The 24522-nt window shown below is 49.1% G+C and overlaps 1 protein-coding gene across 7 annotated transcripts in view; it reads right to left on the bottom strand.

The window, feature by feature from the left end:
* The window catches only part of LOC115149435 (RAB6A-GEF complex partner protein 1), a 94172-nt gene that overhangs the window by 27758 nt on the left and 41892 nt on the right, over positions 1–24522 (bottom strand). For 6 of the 7 annotated variants that reach the window (XR_003866870.1, XR_003866872.1, XR_003866871.1 and 3 more), the window contains exons 3-12: positions 16450–16529; positions 13860–13967; positions 12708–12850; positions 9689–9825; positions 9334–9425; positions 7376–7464; positions 5049–5193; positions 3015–3219; positions 921–1121; positions 712–750 (exon numbers count right to left, since the gene is read on the bottom strand). Coding sequence is in view for 2 of the 7 variants with exons in the window: in XM_029692286.1 (XP_029548146.1) it covers positions 712–750; positions 921–1121; positions 3015–3219; positions 5049–5193; positions 7376–7464; positions 9334–9425; positions 9689–9825; positions 12708–12850; positions 13860–13967; positions 16450–16529 (1239 nt within the window). In the remaining 5 variants the exon portion in view is untranslated. The remainder of the gene's footprint in view (positions 1–711; positions 751–920; positions 1122–3014; positions 3220–5048; positions 5194–7375; positions 7465–9333; positions 9426–9688; positions 9826–12707; positions 12851–13859; positions 13968–16449; positions 16530–24522) is intronic. The other variant, XM_029692288.1, reaches the window with a different exon arrangement.

Here is a 24522-nt window from a genome sequence, read left to right as displayed (position 1 = left end):
AGACACACACACAGACGCAGAGACACACACACAGACGCAGAGACACACACACAGACGCAGAGACACACACACAGACGCAGAGACACACACAGACGCAGACACACACAGACGCAGAGACACACACAGACGCAGAGACACACACAGACGCAGAGACACACACAGACGCAGAGACAGACGCAGAGACACACAGACAGACGCAGAGACACACAGAGACACACAGAGACACACAGAGACACACAGAGACACACAGAGACACACAGAGACACACAGAGACACACAGAGACACACAGAGACTCACAGAGACTCACAGAGACTCACACACACAGAGACTCACACACACAGAGACTCACACACACAGAGACTCACACACACAGAGACTCACACACACAGAGACTCACACACACAGAGACTCACACACACAGAGACTCACACACACAGAGACTCACACACACAGAGACAGACTCAGAGACAGAGACTCACACACAGAGACTCACACACAGAGACTCAGAAACAGACTCAGAGACACAGAGACTCACACCCACACAGAGACTCACACCCACACAGAGACTCACACCCACACAGAGACTCACACCCACACAGAGACTCACACCCACACAGAGACTCACACCCACACAGAGACTCACACAGACAGACACACAGACAGACACACAGACAGACAGACACACACACCCCCCACACCCCCACACTCACCCGTATAGGCCAGTTGCTCTCTAGGTATGTACTGTGAATCTACAAGAGAGACGGTATTACTGACAGGAAAATACAACTCATCTGCAGCTCATATCAGGGCTAAATCTGAAGGGGATTCCCATAGACTGTAAACTGTACACTTTCACAATGTTCAAAAAGGATTAAACACGAGATAGATGGCCAACTAAGAGGTGTATATGAGGTTGTACCTGGACCACGTGCCAGTGCTTGTATCCCAGTAAAGTGCTGAGTCCCTGAGAGGTGGAGTTGGATGAGGGGCTGCCCTCCCCGCCGTGGGGGAGGTTATGGGGGTGGGGGCTCTCTGAGCTGCTAGAGGGGAGCTGGGCGGGGTCACCACAGGTTAGGTAGAGACGGTCCTCCCCGTGAAGTAACACCTGCTCTTGGTTACTCTGGAGACAACAGGAAGTCATTATTCCTCATATAAAAGACTATGCAGAATACATCACTTGTTCATACACAATGAAATGCATTTTTAGAGCCCTTTAAACATCAGCCGATGTCACAAAGTGCTGTACAGAAACCCAGCCTACAACCACAACCACACCATCAAATCAAATGTATTTATATAGCCCTTCTTACATCAGCTGATATCTCAAAGTGCTGTACAGAAACCCAGCCTACAACCACACACACACCATCTGTGTATTCATCATGTGGACGTGCCTTCAGAGAGTATTCACATCCCTGGACTTTCTCCACATCTTGTTGTGATGCAGGCTGAATTAAATATGGACTAAATTTAGATTGTTGTGTCTCTGGCCTAAACACAACACCCCATAATGTCAAAATGGAATTATGTTTTTAGAAATGTTTACAAATGAATTAAAAATGAAAAGCAGAAATGTCTTGAGTCAATAAGCATTCTAAATAAGTCGAGGAGTAAAAAATAATAAGTTGCAGACTCACTCTGTGTGCAATAAGTGTTTAACATGATTTTTAAACGACTACCTCATCTCTGTACCCAACACATACAGATCATTTTAATGTCCCTCAGTCGAGCAGTGAATTTCAAACAGATTCAACCACAAAGACCAGGGAGGTAAAGCAAAAAAGCAGATATTGAACATCCCTTTGAGCATGGTGAAGTAATTATTTACGCTTTGAATGGTGTATCAATACGCCCAGTCACTACAAAGATACAGGAGCCCTTCCTAACTTAGTTGCCGGAGAGGAAAGAAACAGCTCAGGGAATTCACCATGAGGCCAATGGTGTCTTTAAAACAGTTCATGAATTTAATGGCTGTGATAGGAGAAAACTGAGGATGGATCAACAACATTGTAGTTACTCCACAATACTAACCTAAATGACAGAGTGAAAAGGAAGCCTGTACAGAATACAAATATCCAAAACATGCATCCTGTTTGCAATAAGGTACTAAAGAAATACTGCAAAAAATGTGTCAAATAAATGAACTTTTTATCCTGAATAGAAAAGTGTTAAATCCAACACAACACTGAGTAACACTTCATATTTTCCAAGCATGGTAGGGGCTGCATCATGTTATGGGTAACCTCTTCATCAGCAAGGACTGGGGAGTTTCTTAGGATAAAAAGAAACAGAATGGAGCAAAGCACAGGCAGTCCTAGAGGAAAACCTGGATCACTCTGCCTTCCAACCGACACTGGGAGATTAATTCACCTTTCAGCAGGAAAATAACGCAAAACATTAAGGCCAAATCTACTCTAGAGTTGCTTACCAAGACAACATTGAATGTTCCTGAGTGGCCTAGTTACAGTTTTGACTTAAAATCTGCTTGAAAATCTATGGAAAGACTTGAAAATGGCTGTCTAGCAATAATCAATATCCAACTTGAAAGAGCTTGAAATATTTTTGAAAGAATAAATGGGCAAATATTGTACAATCTAGGTGTGCAAAGCTCTTTGAGAATTATCCAAGAAGACTCTCAGCTGTAATCACTGCCAAAGGTGATTCTAACATGTATTAACTCAGGGGGTTGAATATTTGTAATTATTAATTATAATTACAATTGTAATTATTTATTTGTTTTCTATTAATTATAAAAAAAGATATATATATATATATATATATATATATATATATAGAGATATTTTTCTTCCACTTTGACATTAAAGTATTTTGTGTAGATAGTTAACAATTACAAATAAATCAATTTTAATCCTGCTTTGTAAGAACAAAATGTGGGAAAAGTCAAGGGGTGTGACTACTTTGAGGCACTGTAAGTGGATGACAGGGTGTGTGTGTGTGTGTGTGTGCGTGCGTGCGTGTGTGCGTGCATATAGCACCATGTCCATAACATCACCGTGCAGGGGTTGACCGTGAGGGCGCTCTTGATGAAGTGGAACTGCAGTATGCCAGCCTGCTGGGTCTGGGCGGGAGCCTCCTCCATGTTCTCCACCAGCTCCGTCTCCTCTCTGCTGGTGATGACCCACAGGTGGTAGCCCTCCGCTCCCCAGGACATTGAGCTGATATTTATAGGGTCCTTTTTACTGCCGTCTGACCGATACCTGGAGAGAGATGGGAGGGCAGAATAATATGCCAAAATGCACCTATATGAAGTCAATGAAAGAGCGCCATCTTCAGTCTGTACTGAGGTGTACACGTCTTGTTTTTGTTGTATGGAATGTTTACATCTACAGTACATTCAGAAAGTATTCAGACCCCTACCCCCTTTTTTCCACATTTTGTTACGTTACAGCCGTATTCTAAAATTGATTACATTTTTTTCCCCCTCATCATTCTACACACAACCCCAAAGTAAAAACAAGTTTACAATTTTTTGCAAATGTATACAAAATAAAAAATACTTAAATATCCCATTTACATAAGTATTCAGACCCTTTACTCAGTACTTTGTTGAAGTGCCTTTGACAGCGATTACAGCCTTGAGTCTTATTGGGTATGATGCTACAAGCTTGACACACCTGTATTTGGGGAGTTTCTCCCATTCTTCTCTGCAGATCCTCTCAAGCTCTGTCAGGTTGGATAGGGAGCGTCGCTGCACAGCTATTTTCAGGTCTCTCCAGAGATGTTCGATCAGGTTCAAGTCCGGGCTCTGGGCCACTCAAGGTCATTCAGAGATTTGTCCCGTAACCACTCCTGCGTTTTCTTGGCTGTGTGCTTAGGGTTGTTGTCCTGTTGGAAGGTGAACCTTCGCCCCAGTCTGAGGTCCTGAGCGCTCTGGAGCAGGTTTTCATCAAGGATCTCTCTGTACTTTGCTCGGTTGATCGTTCCCTTGATCCTGACTAGTCTCCCAGGCTCTGCCGCTGAAAAACATCCCCACAGCATAATGCTGCCACCACCATGCTTCACCGTAGAGATGGTATTGGCCAGGTGATGAGTGGTGCCAGGTTTCCTCCAGACATGACGCTTGGCATTCAGGCCAAAGAGTTCAATCTCAGTTTCATCAATCCAGAGAATCTTGTTTCTCATGGTCTGAGAGTCTTTAGGTGCATTTTGCCAGACTCCAAGCGGGCTGTCATGTGCTTTTTACTAAGGAGTGGCTTCCGTCTGGCCACATTACCATAAAGGCCTGATTGGTGGAGCGCTGCAAAGATGGTTGTCCTTCTGCAAGGTTCTCCCATCTCCACACAGGAACTATGGAGCTCTGTCAGAGTGACCATCGGGTTCTTGGTCACCTCTCTGACCAAGGCCCTTCTCTCCCGATTGCTCAGTTTGGCAGGCGGCCAGCTCTAGGAAGTGTATGTGGTTCTAAACTTCTTCCATTTAACAATGATGGAGGCCAATGTTCTTGGGGACTTTCAATGCTGCGGACATTTTTTGGTACCCTTCCTCAGATCTGTGCCTCGACACAATGGTTTTTGCTCTGACATCCACTATCAACTGTGGGACCTTATATAGACAGGTGTGTGCCTTTCCAAATCATGTCCAATCAATTGAATTTACCACAGGTGGACTCCAATCAAGTTGTAGAAACATCTCAAGGATGATCAATGGAAACAGGATGCACCTGAGCTCAATTTCAAGTCTCATAGCAAAGGGCCTGAATAATTATGTAAATGTTATCCGTTTTTATTTTTAATACATTTGCACAAAAAAACTTTTCGCTTTGTCATTATGGGGTATTGTGTGGAGATGGATTATATATATATATTTTAATCAATTTTAGAATAAGGCTGTAATTTAACAAAATGTGAAAAGGAGAAAGGGTCTGAATACTTTCTGAATGCACTGTATGTACATCTGTTTTCTACATTATCAAAGCTTTTATATGAGATAAATAAAGTTGCGTCTATCCATCTCCAACTGTGTAGCTGACTGAACTGCAGAGGTAATTGTGCTATAGGCTAGGGTACTACTTGAAGGCATCACTCACGCAAAGTCCTCCCCCAGGGTACAGATGAGGTGGGCTCCAAACACACTCCACAGAGACAGTCCCCCGCACTCCCAGGTCACCATGGCAACACTGTAGTCAGGGGACCAGCGGATCAGCTTCACCGCACCCGTCTTGTTCCACACGTCTGAGGAAGAGGAGGAGGAGGAGGAACAGACAACAGGTCAGACAGGAATATTTTCTGTAATAAGGAGGGTTTGTTAAATATCCTTTTAACACAATCTTTTTGAACCAAAACATATAACTGTCCTTGGATTTATTACTCATGTTTTTTCCTGTCTAATTTTCCAGCAACAGTTCTAGACCAGTACAGTACAGCACAGCGAGGCAGCATGAAAGACGTATGAGACTACACGGCTTGTTTCACCACTCGTTGACAGAGATAGGATCTCCCATGATGAAAATAGAGCTCAGGTTTATCATAGGTCAATAGGATTTCACTCTGTACTGTAATTTTATACCATTAACTTCCACGAGGGGGCAGACACATACCATAACATGGAATCAACTGATTCTGTCTCATACATAGCCTGTGTTGAGAGGAACTAAACACCACCAGCAATTGCCAGTCGAAACCAAAACATGCCACTATTTACAATAAAAACAATGTGTGAGACTAGAGAGTAGTAGTTTGTATAAAAGGTACATGTGTCAGGTGGTACCGGGGTAGTGTTTAGGGGGTAGTGTTTAGGGGGTTGTACGTACTGGGGTAGTGTTTAGGGGGTAGTGAGTACCGGGGTAGTGTTTAGGGGGTAGTGTTTAGGGGGCTGTACGTACAGTGGTAGTGTTTAGGGGGCTGTACGTACCGGGGTAGTGTTTAGGGGGTAGTGTTTAGGGGGCTGTACGTACAGGGGTAGTGTTTAGGGGGTAGTGTTTAGGGGGTAGTACGTACCGGGGTAGTGTTTAGGGGGTAGTTTTTAGGGGGTATTGTTTAGGGGGTAGTGTTTAGGGGGTAGTGTTTAGGGGGTTGTACGTACAGGGGTAGTGTTTAGGGGGTTGTGTTTAGGGGGCTGTACGTACCGGAGTAGTGTTTAGGGGGTTGTATGTACCGTGGTAGTGTTTAGGGGGTAGTGTGTTTAGGGGGTTGTACGTACCGGGGTAGTGTTTAGGGGGTTGTACGTACCAGGGTAGTGTTTAGGGGTAGTGTGTTTAGGGGTTTGTACGTGCAGGGGTAGTGTTTAGGGGGCTGTATGTACCGGGGTAGTGTTTAGGGGGTAGTGTTTAGGGGGTAGTGTTTAGGGGGTAGTACGTACAGGGGTAGTGTTTAGGGGGTTGTACGTACCGGGGTAGTGTTTAGGGGGTTGTACGTACAGGGGTAGTGTTTAGGGGGTAGTGTTTAGGGGGTAGTACGTACCGGGGTAGTGTTTAGGGGGTTGTACATACCGGGGTAGTGTTTAGGGGGTAGTGTTTAGGGGGTAGTGTTTAGGGGGTTGTACGTACAGGGGTAGTGTTTAGGGGGTTGTGTTTAGGGGGCTGTACGTACCGGAGTAGTGTTTAGGGGGTTGTATGTACCGGGGTAGTGTTTAGGGGGTAGTGTGTTTAGGGGGTTGTACGTACCGGGGTAGTGTTTAGGGGGTTGTACGTACCAGGGTAGTGTTTAGGGGGTTGTACGTACAGGGGTAGTGTTTAGGGGGTTGTATGTACCGGGGTAGTGTTTAGGGGGTAGTGTGTTTAGGGGGCTGTACGTACCGGGGTAGTGTTTAGGGGGTAGTGTTTAGGGGTAGTACGTACAGGGGTAGTGTTTAGGGGGTTGTACGTACCGGGGTAGTGTTTAGGGGGTTGTACGTACAGGGGTAGTGTTTAGGGGGTAGTGTTTAGGGGGTAGTACCTCCCGGGGTAGTGTTTAGGGGGTTGTACGTACCGGGGTAGTGTTTAGGGGGTAGTGTTTAGGGGGTTGTGTTTAGGGGGTTGTGTTTAGGGGGCTGTACGTACCGGAGTAGTGTTTAGGGGATAGTGTGTACCGGGGTAGTGTTTAGGGGGTAGTGTTTAGGGGGTTGTACGTACCGGGGTAGTGTTTAGGGGGTTGTACGTACCAGGGGTAGTGTTTAGGGGGTTGTACGTACCAGGGGTAGTGTTTAGGGGGTAGTGTTTAGGGGGTCGTGTTTAGGGGGTAGTACGTACCGGGGTAGTGTTTAGGGGGTTGTACGTACCAGGATAGTGTTTAGGGGGTAGTGTTTAGGGGGTAGTGTTTAGGGGGCTGTACGTACTGGGGTTGTGTTTAGGGGGTAGTATGTACCGGGGTAGTGCGTACAGGGGGTAGTGTTTAGGGGGTAGTGCGTACAGGGTAGTGTTTAGGGGGTTGTACGTACCAGGGTAGTGTTTAGGAGAGAGCTCCAGCTTGTGGGAGAGCTGCATGGACCCTGTAGTGGTGTCGATACTGTACACCAACACTGAGCCACTGGAACACAGAAACACGGTCACTGGATTCAATACATCAATCAATACAATTAGCCTACATTTCCAGACAGACAAACTGCTGCTGAAATAAGGCAACATGAGGATTCAATAAATATTTAGATGAAAGGTTGGAGATTCAAATCACTCAGGCCAGCCACTGGCTGGGCTGCCACTGGCTGGGCTGCCACTGGCTGGGCTGCCACTGGCTGGGCTGCCACTGCCTGGGCTGCCACTGGCTGGGCTGCCACTGGCTGGGCTGCCACTGGCTGGGCTGCCACTGGCTGGGCTGCCACTGGCTGGGCTGCCACTCAGGCCATCCACTGGCTGGGCTGCCACTGGCTGGGCTGCCACTGGCTGGGCTGCCACTGCCTGGGCTGCCACTGGCTGGGCTGCCACTGGCTGGGCTGCCACTGGCTGGGCTGCCACTGGCTGGGCTGCCACTCAGGCCATCCACTGGCTGGGCTGCCACTGGCTGGGCTGCCACTGGCTGGGCTGCCACTGGCTGGGCTGCCACTCAGGCCAGCCACTGGCTGGGCTGCCACTCAGGCCAGCCACTGGCTGGGCTGCCACTCAGGCCAGCCACTGGCTGGGCTGCCACTCAGGCCAGCCACTGGCTGGGCTGCCACTCAGGCCAGCCACTGGCTGGGCTGCCACTCAGGCCAGCCACTGGCTGGGCTGCCACTCAGGCCAGCCACTGGCTGGGCTGCCACTCAGGCCAGCCACTGGCTGGGCTGCCACTCTGGCCAGCCACTGGCTGGGCTGCCACTCTGGCCAGCCACTGGCTGGGCTGCCACTCTGGCCAGCCACTGGCTGGGCTGCCACTCTGGCCAGCCACTGGCTGGGCTGCCACTCTGGCCAGCCACTGGCTGGGCTGCCACTCAGGCCAGCCACTGGCTGGGCTGCCACTCAGGCCAGCCACTGGCTGGGCTGCCACTCTGGCCAGCCACTGGCTGGGCTGCCACTCTGGCCAGCCACTGGCTGGGCTGCCACTCAGGCCAGCCACTGGCTGGGCTGCCACTCAGGCCAGCCACTGGCTGGGCTGCCACTCAGGCCAGCCACTGGCTGGGCTGCCACTCTGGCCAGCCACTGGCTGGGCTGCCACTCTGGCCAGCCACTGGCTGGGCTGCCACTCAGGCCAGCCACTGGCTGGGCTGCCACTCAGGCCAGCCACTGGCTGGGCTGCCACTCAGGCCAGCCACTGGCTGGGCTGCCACTCAGGCCAGCCAGTGGCTGGGCTGCCACTCAGGCCAGCCACTGGCTGGGCTGCCACTCAGGCCAGCCACTGGCTGGGCTGCCACTCAGGCCAGCCACTGGCTGGGCTGCCACTCAGGCCAGCCACTGGCTGGGCTGCCACTCTGGCCAGCCACTGGCTGGGCTGCCACTCAGGCCAGCCACTGGCTGGGCTGCCACTCTGGCCAGCCACTGGCTGGGCTGCCACTCAGGCCAGCCACTGGCTGGGCTGCCACTCAGGCCAGCCACTGGCTGGGCTGCCACTCAGGTTCCCTCGGTCTCCTGCTGACCTCAGCACTACTCTGTAGTCACGCCCATCCTGCTGACAGTATCACCACAGGCCTCTAGAACCCCTTCCTATCTGCATCAGCGGAATGCTAATTACACAATCAAGAGATCCAGAGTCACACTGCTCAGCCAGCCAGTCAGCCAGCCAGCCAGTCAGCCAGCCCGCCAGTCAGCCAGCCCACCAGTCAGCCAGCCCACCAGTCAGCCAGCCAGCCAGGTGTCTGATTGTGTGAGAGATTAAAAATAGTCCTGACAGTCCTGCCAAACTGGCAGATTGCACAATCCTTGAGGACCTCTTGTCAAGCACACACCAATCACAGAAAATATACACCAGATTCCCAGACACACATACCTGGCACAGCCGAAGGTCACCAGTCTGTACTTATTGTTGACAGCCACACACGTGCCGTCTGTTACATCTGCTGCCCAGACGCCCTGCAGCTGCTGGGAGACAAGGACAGTCAGACCACCGCTTTTCTACTGACACCTTTCACTTTCTTCCCCCCACACAGCGCATCACACAGCGCATCACACAGCGCATCACACAGCGCATCACACAGCGCATCACACAGCGCATCACACAGAGCATCACACAGAGCATCACACAGAGCATCATAGTCGTTATGCTTGATTGTTTAACATGATTCACAAAACTCTGCTGCATTGTGTGTGCACTACAGCAAAGCACATACACACACACTTCTTACATCTGCAGTGATCCTGTTGGCTAGAGGAGTGATGAACCCCAGCCTGCCATCATTCAGCACCACAGCAAAGCCATCCAGAGTCACACAGTAGGTCATGTCTCTGATGTACACCCCCTTCAGGTCCAGACACAGACCACCTGCAGAGACACAAACAAACCAATCAGACTTATATCACCCCAACGAGGGGGGCTGGCAGCGCGTCTAAACCCCAACGAGGGGGGCTGGCAGCGCGTCTAAACCCCAACGAGGGGGGCTGGCAGCGCGTCTAAACCCCAACGAGGGGGGCTGGCAGCGCGTCTAAACCCCAACGAGGGGGGCTGGCAGCGCGTCTAAACCCCAACGAGGGGGGCTGGCAGCGTCTAAACCACTACGAGGGGGGCTGGCAGCGTCTAAACCACTACGAGGGGGGCTGGCAGCGTCTAAACCACTACGAGGGGGGCTGGCAGCGCGTCTAAACCACTACGAGGGGGGCTGGCAGCGCGTCTAAACCACTACGAGGGGGGCTGGCAGCGTCTAAACCACAACGAGGGGGGCTGGCAGCGTCTAAACCACAACGAGGGGGGCTGGCAGCGTCTAAACCACAACGCGGGGGGCTGGCAGCGTCTAAACCACTATGAGGGGGGCAGGCAGCGTCTAAACCACTACGAGGGGGGCTGGCAGCGCGTCTAAACCCCAACGAGGGGGGCTGGCAGCGCGTCTAAACCCCAACGAGGGGGGCTGGCAGCGCGTCTAAACCCCAACGAGGGGGGCTGGCAGCGCGTCTAAACCTCAACGAGGGGGGCTGGCAGCGCGTCTAAACCCCAACGAGGGGGGCTGGCAGCGCGTCTAAACCCCAACGAGGGGGGCTGGCAGCGCGTCTAAACCCCAACGAGGGGGGCTGGCAGCGCGTCTAAACCACTACGCGGGGGGCTGGCAGCGTCTAAACCACTACGAGGGGGGCTGGCAGCGTCTAAACCACTACGAGGGGGGCTGGCAGAGTCTAAACCACTACGAGGGGGGCTGGCAGCGTCTAAACCACTACGAGGGGGGCTGGCAGCGTCTAAACCACTACGAGGGGGGCTGGCAGCGTCTAAACCACTACGAGGGGGGCTGGCAGCGTCTAAACCACAACGAGGGGGGCTGGCAGCGTCTAAACCACAACGAGGGGGGCTGTATCTAAAACACATGGATAGATTGATGTAGGTCCAGATCATTATGTAAACATTGCTGGATATGGTGGGGCTAACAGGGACTGGTAGGGCTAAGGGCAGACTGGATATGGTAGGGCTAACAGGGACTGGTAGGGCTAAGGGCAGACTGGATATGGTGGGGCTAACAGGGACTGGTGGGGCTAACAGGGACTGGTGGGGCTAACAGGGACTGGTGGGGCTAACAGGGACTGGTGGGGCTAACAGGGACTGGTGGGGCTAACAGGGACTGGTGGGGCTAACAGGGACTGGTGGGGCTAACAGGGACTGGTGGGGCTAACAGGGACTGGTAGGGCTAACAGGGACTGGTAGGGCTAACAGGGACTGGTAGGGCTAACAGGGACTGGTAGGGCTAACAGGGACTGGTAGGGCTAAGGGCAGACTGTATATGGTGGGGCTAACAGGGACTGGTAGGGCTAAGGGCAGACTGGATATGGTAGGGCTAACAGGGACTGGTAGGGCTAAGGGCAGACTGGATATGGTGGGGCTAACAGGGACTGGTAGGGCTAACAGGGACTGGTAGGGCTAACAGGGACTGGTAGGGCTAAGGGCAGACTGGATATGGTAGGGCTAACAGGGACTGGTAGGGCTAAGGGCAGACTGGATATGGTAGGGCTAACAGGGACTGGTAGGGCTAAGGGCAGACTGGATATGGTGGGGCTAACAGGGACTGGTAGGGCTAAGGGCAGACTGTATATGGTAGGGCTAACAGGGACTGGTAGGGCTAAGGGCAGACTGGATATGGTGGGGCTAACAGGGACTGGTAGGGCTAACAGGGGCTGGTAGGGCTAAGGGCAGACTGGATATGGTAGGGCTAACAGGGACTGGTAGGGCTAAGGGCAGACTGGATATGGTGGGGCTAACAGGAACTGGTAGGGCTAAGGGCAGACTGGATATGGTGGGGTTAACAGGGACTGGTAGGGCTAAGGGCAGACTGGATATGGTGGGGCTAACAGGGACTGGTAGGGCTAACAGGGACTGGTAGGGCTAAGGGCAGACTGGATATGGTGGGGCTAACAGGGACTGGTAGGGCTAAGGGCAGACTGGATATGGTAGGGCTTACAGGGACTGGTAGGGCTAAGGGCAGACTGGATATGGTGGGGCTAACAGGGACTGGTGGGGCTAACAGGGACTGGTAGGGCTAAGGGCAGACTGGATATGGTGGGGCTAACAGGGACTGGTAGGGCTAAGGGCAGACTGGATATGGTGGGGCTAACAGGGACTGGTAGGGCTAACAGGGACTGGTAGGGCTAAGGGCATACTGGATATGGTGGGGCTAACAGGGACTGGTAGGGCTAAGGGCAGACTGGATATGGTGGGGCTAACAGGGACTGGTAGGGCTAAGGGCAGACTGTATATGGTAGGGCTAACAGGGACTGGTAGGGCTAACAGGGACTGGTAGGGCTAAGGGCATACTGGATATGGTGGGGCTAACAGGGACTGGTAGGGCTAACAGGGACTGGTAGGGCTAACAGGGACTGGTAGGGCTAAGGGCATACTGGATATGGTGGGGCTAACAGGGACTGGTAGGGCTAACAGGGACTGGTAGGGCTAACAGGGACTGGTAGGGCTAACAGGGACTGGTAGGGCTAAGGGCATACTGGATATGGTGGGGCTAACAGGGACTGGTAGGGCTAAGGGCAGACTGGATATGGTGGGGCTAACAGGGACTGGTAGGGCTAAGGGCAGACTGGATATGGTGGGGCTAACAGGGACTGGTAGGGCTAAGGGCAGACTGTATATGGTAGGGCTAACAGGGACTGGTAGGGCTAAGGGCAGACTGTAGGTGAGGTGGGGAGAGGATGGTATATGATATAGTCATTGGGACTGACCTCTGGCAGACTGTAGGTCCAGGGAGAAGGGGACGCTACAGAGACTGATGGCCTTCCTGCCGTTGCTGATTCCATCCCAGTGGAGGATGTGTAGGTAGCCATCAGCAGTAGACACCAACAGATCTTCCTGAAGAGACAGCATGCTGAGGGGACAGAGAAAAGAGGACAAGGAGAGAGAGAGCGCGAGAGAAACAAAGCAACCAATAAATTAGAAGAAAATAAAGAGAGTTTTGCGACAAAGCTTAAGAAGTTGAATGAAAGGAAGAAGAACGGATAAAAGGAGACAGATGAAAATGTTTGTTTTAAAAGAGTGAGATTGAAGAGAGAGAGAGGAGTATTCCTCCTGGGGAGCTGCAGAGGGACCAGGCTGGAATGTGCAGTGTACTCAGATGGTGTGTGAGTACTGAGGAGTACCCTGTAGCTCAGTCTCAGTAATCTGAATGTGGTCTGGCCAGAACACAACACTTCATCTCTCCAGAAGAGAATAGGCTAGAAATACTGGAGAATAAGGCTTCTGAATACAAACAGGACAATACTGGGGCTTAGCTTCTCTCCTCAATTCACCCCAGGCATGCAGCCCGGAAGTCAGGCTACTGGAAGGACGCACACACACACACACACAGACACACACAGGAAAAGCGAGGAGGAATATAACCTTAATGTCCTACTGTAGTCCACAGGGACTAGACAAGGAATGTGCAAAGCCGAACCCACGTTGTTATATCATTTACAGAAGAGACAAATTAGTTTGGGAAGAAGAGTATTCAGCACAGACATGTACACAGTGGCTGAAGTAAGTACCAAGCACCAGTCCAGAATGGGAAAACTAACTAGATTTATGATGGCCAACAACTACACCAGTGTTTACTTGCAAACTAAACACACTTCAGTGTCCAGTTGGTGTTTGAGTGTGAGTTGTGTGTGTTTAGGTGTGTGTGTGTAGGTGTGTGTGTGTAGATGCGTGTGTAGGGGTGCGTGTGTGTGTAGGTGCGTGTGTAGGGGTGCGTGTGTGTGTAGGTGCGTGTGTGTAGGTGCGTGTGTGTAGGTGTGTAGGGGTGTGTGTGTAGGTGTGTAGGGGTGTGTGTGTAGGTGTGTGTGTAGGTGTGTAGGTGTGTGTGTGTGTGTGTGTGTGTGTGTGTGAGAGATTAGTACCTGGTGATGGGAGCCTCCAGATCCATGGGTCTCTTCATCTCCAGGCTGAGAGCGGGGGCACACTGCTCCTCTTTATAACCTGGGGTGACCTTAACACCCCTCCTCCCTCTGTAAACACAATGAGGACGGGGACGTGGCAGAGGTAAGGAGGGTACATAGGGTTCATGGATCTGATTTATCCAATTCTCTCTACCTTATCAAGTCGAAAATCAACAGGGGGAAAAGGCTGGGTTAGTCAAACAATAGCACTCCAGGATCTAGGAACGAACGAGGACAAACGCCAGCAGAGACAGTGAGGCCAAACGCCAGCAGGCCCAGTGAGGCCAAACGCCAGCAGGCCCAGTGAGGCCAAACGCCAGCAGAGACAGTGAGGCCAAACGCCAGCAGAGGCAGTGAGGCCAAACGCCAGCAGGCCCAGTGAGGCCAAACGCCAGCAGGCCCAGTGAGGCCAAACGCCAGCAGGCCAAACGCCAGCAGGCCCAGTGAGGCCAAACGCCAGCAGGCCTAGTGAGGCCAAACGCCAGCAGAGACAGTGAGGCCAAATGCCAGCAGGCCCAGTGAGGCCAAACGCCAGCAGGCCCAGTGAGGCCAAACGCCAGCAGGCCCAGTGAGGCCAAACGCCAGCAGGCCCAGTGAGGCCAAACGCCAGCAGGCCCAGTGAGGCCAAACGCCAGCAGGCCAAACGCCAGCAGGCCAAACGCCAGCAGGCCAAACGCCAGCAGGCCTAGTGAGGCCAAACGCCAGCAGAGACAGTGAGGCCAAATGCCAGCAGGCCCAGTGAGGCCAAACGCCAGCAGGCCCAGTGAGGCCAAACGCCAGAAGGCCCAGTGAGGCCAAACGCCAGCAGGCCCAGTGAGGCCAAACGCCAGCAGGCACAGTGAGGCCAAACGCCAGCAGGCACAGTGAGGCCAAACGCCAGCAGGCACAGTGAGGCCTGTGTTTAGTACATCTGGCTTCTCCCTCATCAAGTCCAGGCTTGGTCAAGATTCCCTGACAATGCTTTGATGTGGTGACTGGTAGCTCAGAGTGGGGGGGGGGGGGTCTGTACAGGCATGTCCTCATTGGAACTCACACACACACAGAATCTTCCATAAAGGCTGAGTGGCGCTGTTCTGCTGGTATCACCCTGATCAGCCCTCAGATAGCCACAGCTAAAACCCTCCCTCCACAGCTAAAACCCTCCCTTCCACAGCTAAACCCTCCCTTCCACAGCTAAAACCCTCCCTTCCACAGCTAAAACCCTCCCTTCCACAGCTAAACCCTCCCTTCCACAGCTAAAACCCTCCCTCCACAGCTAAAACCCTCCCTTCCACAGCTAAAACCCTCCCTCCACAGCTAAACCCTCCCTCCACAGCTAAAACCCTCCCTCCACAGCTAAAACCCTCCCTTCCACAGCTAAAACCCTCCTTCCACAGCTAAAACCCTCCCTTCCACAGCTAAAACCCTCCCTTCCACAGCTAAAACCCTCCCTTCCACAGCTAAAACCCTCCCTTCCACAGCTAAAACCCTCCCTTCCACAGCTAAAACCCTCCCTTCCACAGCTAAAACCCTCCCTCCACAGCTAAAACCCTCCCTCCACAGCTAAAACCCTCCCTCCACAGCTAAAACCCTCCCTTCCACAGCTAAAACCCTCCCTTCCACAGCTAAAACCCTCCCTTCCACAGCTAAAACCCTCCCTCCACAGCTAAAACCCTCCCTCCACAGCTAAAACCCTCCCTCCACAGCTAAAACCCTCCCTCCACAGCTAAAACCCTCCCTCCACAGCTTAACCTCCTCTGTATGACTTGTTTGGCCAAAATCTCAGCTACTTCATGGCTTCATAAATACTCTACTGTACTTCATGGCTGTATTGGTTTATGTGCATGTGAGACAGTGGTCTAGGTCTGATATGAACCACATATACAGTCTAACTAAAGGCCTGTGGCCAAAAGAAGACCAGAGTCTCAGAGGCTGAGAGAAGCCCTTTGGTTCTGTGACTGAAAAGCACTGCAGTTAAAGGTAACACACCTCGCAGGCAGCTGTTGATGTGAAATGGGCTTCATAAATAAATGTGATTCATTGACTGGGCTCGCTGTGGTGATCTGAGTTTTCTGTCAGAGAGAGCTGGCCTGCTACAAAGCCTCTCTTCCACTGTGTGTAGACACACGCCCCCAAACATCCACTCACCCCTGCTATAACGGTGGGAGGGTCCAGCCCAGGACTGGCGAGGAACACACTGTGCTGTACAGTCAGTCATCCACAGCATTCACTGTTCATGTAATTAGTCCAGACATTTACCAAGGCCTTCAACATGCAATGATGTCCTAAACTACAGTACAACCTATCCCTCAGGCCTCCTGACTGGTACACTGGAGCTACAGTGGGGGTTCGTCCTATGCTGTGAGTGAATGAATACAACAACCTTTGCAGTACAACAATTGACATCTATGAGTGAGCATTGTAGAACGTCATCCTTTCTGGCCCCTGCCTCCCACAGCAGCTTCCTGGCCTGCTGCAGTTGACCTTGGTTATTCTATTTTGAACTTCAACCTTTGACCCTGAAGAAAGCGAGTGGGTGGAGAGGACAATAAATACATATTTCTGTACTCACTTGGAATAGACGGGCTCATAAAGATACTTGTCCTCTCCTCCTCCCACCACATCAAACAGGAGGATGTAGCCATTGGCAGCCTGCAGAGAGAGAGAAACAGAGAGAGAGAAGAGAGAGAGAGAGAGAGAGAGAGAGAGAGAGAGAGAGAGAGAGAGAAAAAGAGAGAAGAGAGAGAAGAGAGAAGAGAGAAACAGAGAGAGAGAGAGAAGAGAGAAACAGAGAGAGAGAGAGAAGAGAGAAACAGAGAGAGAGAGAGAAGAGAGAAACAGAGAGAGAGAGAGAAGAGAGAAACAGAAAGAGAGAGAGAGAAAAAGAGAGACAGAGAGAGACAGAGAGAGACAGAGAGAGAAACATTCATGAGTATGTTGTGGCCTTGGTCATGCTTGAGGTACTGTGATCTATCAGAGAGAGACTGTGGTTGGTGTTCCTTCATCCAGCTCTATACAGAGAACCCCCCTCTCCTTCCCCAGCCACTACCATTCAGACATAGGAGAGGCTCCTTTTGCCCTATGGAACAATCCTTGGATAGCTTTTCAGAATTCACAGATAAATTGGTCCACATAGAAAACTAAAGGCAGAGAGACCATAAATGACTTGGCAATAGGAAATACATGTATTTCCATGACAGAAATAAAACGCAATTTTGGACTGAACAAAAATATAAAATGCAAAATGTAACAATTTAAAAGACTTTACTGAGAGTTACAGTTCATAAGGAAATAAATTGATTAGGCCCTAATCTATGGATTTCAGATGACTGGGAATACAGATATGTATATGTTGGTCACAGATACCTTTACAAACAAAGTAGAGGCATGGATCAGAAAACCAGTCAGTATCTGGTGTGACCACCATTTGCCTCATGCAGTGCGACACATCTCCTTCACAGAGTTGATCAGGCTGTTGATTATGGCCTGTGGAATGTTGTCCCACTCCTCTTCAATGGCTGTGTGAAGTTGCTGGATATTGGTGGGAACTGGAACACGCTGTCGTACACGTCGATTCAGAGCATCCCAAACATGCTCAATGGATGACATGTCTGGTGAGTATGCAGGCCATGGAAGAACTGGGACATGTTCAGCTTCCAGGAATTGTGTCCAGATCCTTGCGACACAGTTCAGTGCATTATCATGCTGAAACATGAGGTGATTGGGGCGAATTAATGGCATGACAACAGGCCTCAGGATCTCGTCAAAGTATCCCTTAGCATTCAAGTTGCCATTAATAAAATGCAATTGTGTTCATTGTCAGTAGCTTATGCCTGCCTATACCATAACCCCACCGCCACCATGGGGCGCTCTGTTCACAACGTTGACATCAGAAAACCACTCACCCACCCACACAATAGCCCATAATGTCAAAGCGGAATTAAGTTAAGACATTTTTACAAATTCAAATCTGAAATGTCTTGAGTCAATAAGTACTTAACCCCTTTGTTGTGACAAGCTCAGGTATAAAAATGTGCTTAACAAGTCACATAATAAGTTACATGGACTCACTCTGTGTGCAATAATAGTGTTTAGAATGATATTTGAATGACTACCTCATTGGTGTACCTAACAGATAATTTTATATGTACGGTCCCTCAGTCGAGCAGTGAATTTCAAACACTGATTCAACCACAAAGACAAGGGAGGTTTTCCAATGCCTCACAAAGAAAGACCCCTTTTGGTAGATGGGTAAATAGAAGAAAATAATACATTGAATAATCAATTTTACAGAGCTTTAAGAATTGTTTAAAGAATAAATGACCAAATGTTGCACAATCCAGATGTGGAAAGCTCTTAAGACTTCCCCAGAAAGACTCTCAGCTGTAAATCACTGCCAAAGGTGATTTTAACATGTATTAACTCAGGGGAAGGGTTGAACACTTGGAACAAAAAAATCTAGATGGTGTTTCATTTGAATTTTTCTTCCACTTTGACATCAGAATTTTGTGTAGATCATTGACAAAAGAAAATGAACAAAAAGTGGAAAAAGTCAAGGGGTGTGAATACTTTCTGAAGGCACTGGTCAAAAGTAGTGTACTGAGTAGGGAATAGGGAGCTATTTGAGATGCAGCCACAGAGTGCAGTCACAGAGTGCAGTCAGTCCACAAACTGACCAAGGTAACCTCAAGTAACCCATGACATTTCTACAGTGTGGTAACCAAGGCAGCACCATGGGACTGATAAAATACAATGGAGAAAGAAATTGGACTAATTCAACAGGCTGGAATTCAGGATCAGGACAGAGCCACAAGTACTGAAGACAAAATCCCACTGCCAGGGAAAAGGTCTGCAAAGCCAAACTAAGGGCGTCTCCCAAATGGCACCCTATTTCCTATAAAGTACACTGCTCTTGTCAAAAGTAGTGCACTACGTAGGGGGAATAAGGTGCCATTTGGGACACAGCCTGGGTTCTGCTAAAGTCATTTAGGCTGGAGTAGCAGACAGGCTCTAGGACTACTCTTAAAAACAAACAACATTTCTATTCAGCTCTCATATCAGAGACAGTAAGGTGTTCTTGGAGCTTCAATGCTGCAGAAATGTTTTGGTACCCTTCCCCAGATCTGTTCCTCAACACAATCAATCTACGGACAATCCGTAGAGCTCCGAGACATGATTGTGTTGAGGAACAGATCTGGGGAAGGGTACCAAAACATTTCTGCAGCATTGAAGCTCCAAGAACAGAGTAGCCTCCATCAATCTTAAATGGGAGTTTGGAACCACCGAGACGCTTCCAAGAGCTGGCCGCTCAGCGAAACCGAGCAATCGGGGGAGAAGGGCCTTGGTCAGGGAGGTGACCAAGAACCTGATGGTCACTCTGACAGAGCTCCAGAGTTCCTCTTTGGAGATGGGAGAACCTTTCAGAAGGACAACCATCTCTGCAGCACTCCACCAATGAGGCCTTTATGGTAGAGTGGCCAGACGAAAACCACTCCTCAGTAAAAGGCACATGACAGCCCGCTTGGAGTTTGCCAAAAGGCACCTAAAGGACTCTCAGACCATGAGAAACAAGATTCTCTGGTCTGATGAAATCAAGATTTTTAACTCTTTGGCCTGAATGCCAAGCGTCACATCTGAAAGAAACCTGGCACCATCCCTACGGTGAAGCATGGTGGTGGCAGCATCATGTTGTGGGGATGTTTTTCAGCGGCAGGGACAGGGAGACTAGTCAGGATCAAGGAAAAGATCAACCAAGCAAAGTACAGAGAAATACTTTGCTTTGTCATTATGATGTACTGTGTAAATTGATACTGGAAACAAATTGGCCCAGCATCGTTCGGGTTTGGGTTTGACCGGGGTAGGCCGTCATTCTAAATAAGAATTTAGTTCTTAACTGACTTGCCTAGTTAAATAAAGGTAAAATAAAAATCTAGCTTGGTCCCAGATGCATGTGTGCTGATTTGCCAACTCCTATGCCAAATGGTCATTGGAGAGACAGTTGTCAAAACAGCACAGACCTGGGACCTGGATATCCAAGAAAGTATAACGCAAAGAGTGACAGAAGTCTAACTCAAAACCTTTACAATTACATAGCTAACTCCATGGAGACATTGGGAGAGTAAAACTCAGGAAGTTTGCTAAACATGACATTTCAGTCAAAACCTGGCTGGATTTAGTGACAAAAACAAAACAGAGACAAAGCCTGGATTAAAGAAAACCAAGACAAATATGTGAAGAATAAGTGTGAAAGGAAAAAGAACATTCAACAGAAAACCCAGAGGCCACGCAGCCTTGAACAATAGTCAGTATGTGGCAGAAACCAAGCCAAGCAGAGCAATAAGAGAGAGATTGAAAATAGAGTCTGGTGTGACCATTGCTGGCAGGGCAGAGGGTGGAAAAAGGCAAGCGAGAACTAGAGAGAGGGGACATATTTTTGGAAGTTCCTCAGAGTTCACCCTCTGACTCTGTCCCGATGAGGGAAGAACACATGCTGCCTCAGTATGTGACATCTGGCAGAGAGAGGTCTGGATGGGAGAAGTCAGTCCTCCTACTGGGAGACGATTTTCACACCGTCGTGTCAACCTGACCCATACTGAGCTGGCTCTGATATTGTCTCTGCTCTGTAGCGTTAAATGGTGTTATGCTAGTGGCAGCCGTTTGTGCTCTAATGTCACTCTATAGGTACCTGCTGCATGATGACAAACAGTCCAAATACACACACTAAAACATGGCAGGGACATTACGAGTCAAGAAGTGCAAAAGCAAACATCTCCTTGCTAATTTGATGTGTCTGACTCCACCTGTTGTTCGCCCCACAAACAGATCTCCATTGGCACGTGTGGTTACATGAACATATCAGATGAGACCAGAGCAGAACAGAGCAGGGAGGACAGAAGGACAGTGTTGGATATAGAGCAGTGGTTAAATTAAATCTAGACAGCTAGGATTCCAGAAAGATTACCGGGCCACCCCCATGACACATTTATGATAAGAGCTAGGATGGATGCGGTTGCCTGGGTGACGGAACAGCAGACAAAGTGCCGACAGTCTGACTCTCTCTTCGGTTACATCTAGGCTATTCTCTAGGCCCCTTCCTCATCTAGGCCCCTTCCTTATCTAGGCTATTCTCTAGGCCCCTTCCTTACCTAGGCCCCTTCCTTATCTAGGCTATTCTCTAGGCCCCTTCCTTATCTAGGCCCCTTCCTTATCTAGGCCCCTTCCTCATCTAGGCCCCTTCCTCATCTAGGCCCCTTCCTCATCTAGGCCCCTTCCTCATCTAGGCCCCTTCCTCATCTAGGCCCCTTCCTCATCTAGGCCCCTTCCTCATCTAGGCCCCTTCCTCATCTAGGCCCCTTCCTCATCTAGGCCCCTTCCTCATCTAGGCTATTCTCTAGGCCCCTTCCTTACCTAGGCCCCTTCCTTATCTAGGCCCCTTCCTTATCTAGGCCCCTTCCTTATCTAGGCTATTCTCTAGGCCCCTTCCTTACCTAGGCCCCTTCCTTATCTAGGCCCCTTCCTTATCTAGGCCCCTTCCTTATCTAGGCCCCTTCCTTATCTAGGCCCCTTCCTTATCTAGGCCCCTTCCTTATCTAGGCTATTCTCTAGGCCCCTTCCTTATCTAGGCCCCTTCCTTATCTAGGCCCCTTCCTTATCTAGGCCCCTTCCTTACCTAGGCCCCTTCCTTACCTAGGCTATTCTCTAGGCAAATTCCTTATCACAGCTTTTTCATAATGTTGACACCTCTAGAACAGAGTTCTGAATGTTTGTTTTTTCACTCTGAGTAACTGTGTATTAGTCCTATGTCTACAGGGGAGGAGATGGAAGGGGAATAATTATTAAACTCCGTTGAAAAGAGTAGTCCTCACTATCCAGTTACATACCGTACTGAAGGACATTATTCTTTTATTACAGCCTTGCGATTATGTGGAGACATTTACATTTCAGTCCTTCAGCAGACAGTCTTATCCACAGCGACTTGCAGTTAGTACATTCTGGCTGTATCAGAACCGGCAGTGATCGGGGAGTCCCGTAGGCCGCGCAAACTGGCCCAGGGTCGTCCGGGTTTGGCCGCTGTAGGCAGTCAATGTAAATAAGAATTTGTTCTTAACTGACTTGCCTAGTTAAATAAAAGGTTCAATTGTAAAAAGATCTTAAGCTAGCTAGATGGGACGACCACATATCTTAGTCAGCGCTAGTGGGGGGGTGATTGCATTAGTCCTGAATGGTTCATTTTTAGAACTCTAAATGTATAGAGCCTATTATGCATCTAAGAGATGGGGGGAATTCTATTAAAACTCTATTGAAAAGAGAATAGTAGCAGCAGCAGTACACTTCCACCATAGGCCTACACACAATGTAGCTGTGCACCATAGGCCTACACACAATGTAGCTGTGCACCATAGGCCTACACACAATGTAACTGTGCACTATAGGCCTACACACAATGTAACTGTGCACTATAGTCCTACACACACAATGTAACTGTGCACTATAGTCCTACACACACAATGTAGCTGTGCACTATAGTCCTACACACACAATGTAGCTGTGCACCATAGGCCTACACACAATGTAGCTGTGCACCATAGGCCTACACACAATGTAACTGTGCACTATAGGCCTACACACAATGTAACTGTGCACTATAGGCCTACACACAATGTAACTGTGCACTATAGGCCTACACACAATGTAACTGTGCACCATAGGCCTACACACAATGTAACTGTGCACCATAGGCCTACACACAATGTAACTGTGCACCATAGGCCTACACACAATGTAACTGTGCACCATAGGCCTACACACAATGTAACTGTGCACCATAGGCCTACACACAATGTAGCTGTGCACCATAGGTCTACACACAATGTAACTGTGCACTATAGGCCTACACACAATGTAACTGTGCACTATAGGCCTACACACAATGTAACTGTGCACTATAGGCCTACACACAATGTAACTGTGCACTATAGTCCTACACACACAATGTAGCTGTGCACTATAGTCCTACACACACAATGTAGCTGTGCACCATAGGCCTACACACAATGTAGCTGTGCACCATAGGCCTACACACAATGTAACTGTGCACTATAGGCCTACACACAATGTAACTGTGCACTATAGGCCTACACACAATGTAACTGTGCACTATAGGCCTACACACAATGTAACTGTGCACCATAGGCCTACACACAATGTAACTGTGCACCATAGGCCTACACACAATGTAACTGTGCACCATAGGCCTACACACAATGTAACTGTGCACCATAGGCCTACACACAATGTAGCTGTGCACCATAGGTCTACACACAATGTAACTGTGCACTATAGGCCTACACACAATGTAACTGTGCACCATAGGCCTACACACAATGTAACTGTGCACCATAGGCCTACACACAATGTAACTGTTTACCATAGGCCTACACACAATGTAACTGTTTACCATAGGCCTACACACAATGTAGCTGTGCACTATAGGCCTACACACAATGTAGCTGTGCATCCTGTCAGCTAATTTCTTCACCAACAGAGTAGGCTCAAATAGCTATTAGTGAGAAAAGCATTTCATCACATTCAGAGGGGACCTATACATAGTGTGGATTCTCACAGCAGGCTCCTCGGTCTCAGAAAGCCTAGTTATTATAATATAACCTAGTTATTATAATATAACCATTTCCTCAGAGTGAAAATACGGTGAATTCCGGACATATCTGAGTCAACCAGCACTACTGCAGCAGAGCTGAGATATGGAAGAGAAACTGAACTGACTGCCCCAATTGAACTAGACACAAAGAAACTTACCGTGGAATTATTATAATATTTTACATACATGTTTGACCGTTGCATTTACTCAATTCATTCAGATACACTCAGAATACAGTAATGATTCCTGGTTTTAAACTTTTGCTCTGTTCATTTCATTCAGAAGTCAGTCTTAATGGTTTGGGAGCCAAAAAGGAGTTCTTGTAATAAACTCACACCAAAGAGCTAGAGAAATGTTAAAACAGGGATACTAGCTAGTGACGTTTCAAATACACAGATACAAAATGGACAACCGAACCCATGGTGGACCTAATGTTTAAACGCTAAGGTCTCCCTTCAAACACTTCACATCTTTAATAATTGTAGCTAGCCTTTAAACAGCAACCAAGGAAATGCATGCTAGAAATAGATAGCCAAACAAGGACAACAAATGGTATTTTGGCAGCAAGTGTTTTTTTTTTTTTAACTAACTAGCCTACCTCAAAGATTAGATCTGGTTATGGCATAAGGCCTTACTGTTTTATTATTTTATCAAGATGACAACATGCATAGAACAGGCCTACATTGTTCAGACCGCAAAACTCAGAGGCCATGTAACATCTTCCCTTCCTGTTGTCGTGACTTAGCTGAGGTCTAGATGCTGTGGTTTAAAAGGTGCAGTCTAAAATTCAGAGCATACATTCATGTTTGGACCTTTAAATTAAACGTTATATAAGCATTCAAATTGCAGACTAGTTTTAAACTGCTCTCGTATGACCTTATGCATGTCTGGTTTATTATGCAATTGCTGATTGTTGTTTGTATGTATGCATGTACAGTTGAAGTTGGAAGTTTACATACACTTTAGCCAAATGCATTTAAACTCAGT

This window comes from Salmo trutta, chromosome 15 (genome assembly GCF_901001165.1).
Source record: "Salmo trutta chromosome 15, fSalTru1.1, whole genome shotgun sequence".
Lineage (NCBI taxonomy): Eukaryota > Metazoa > Chordata > Actinopteri > Salmoniformes > Salmonidae > Salmo > Salmo trutta.
Note: the sequence above shows the minus strand (reverse complement) of the source record. Positions and strands in the feature narration are given on the sequence as shown.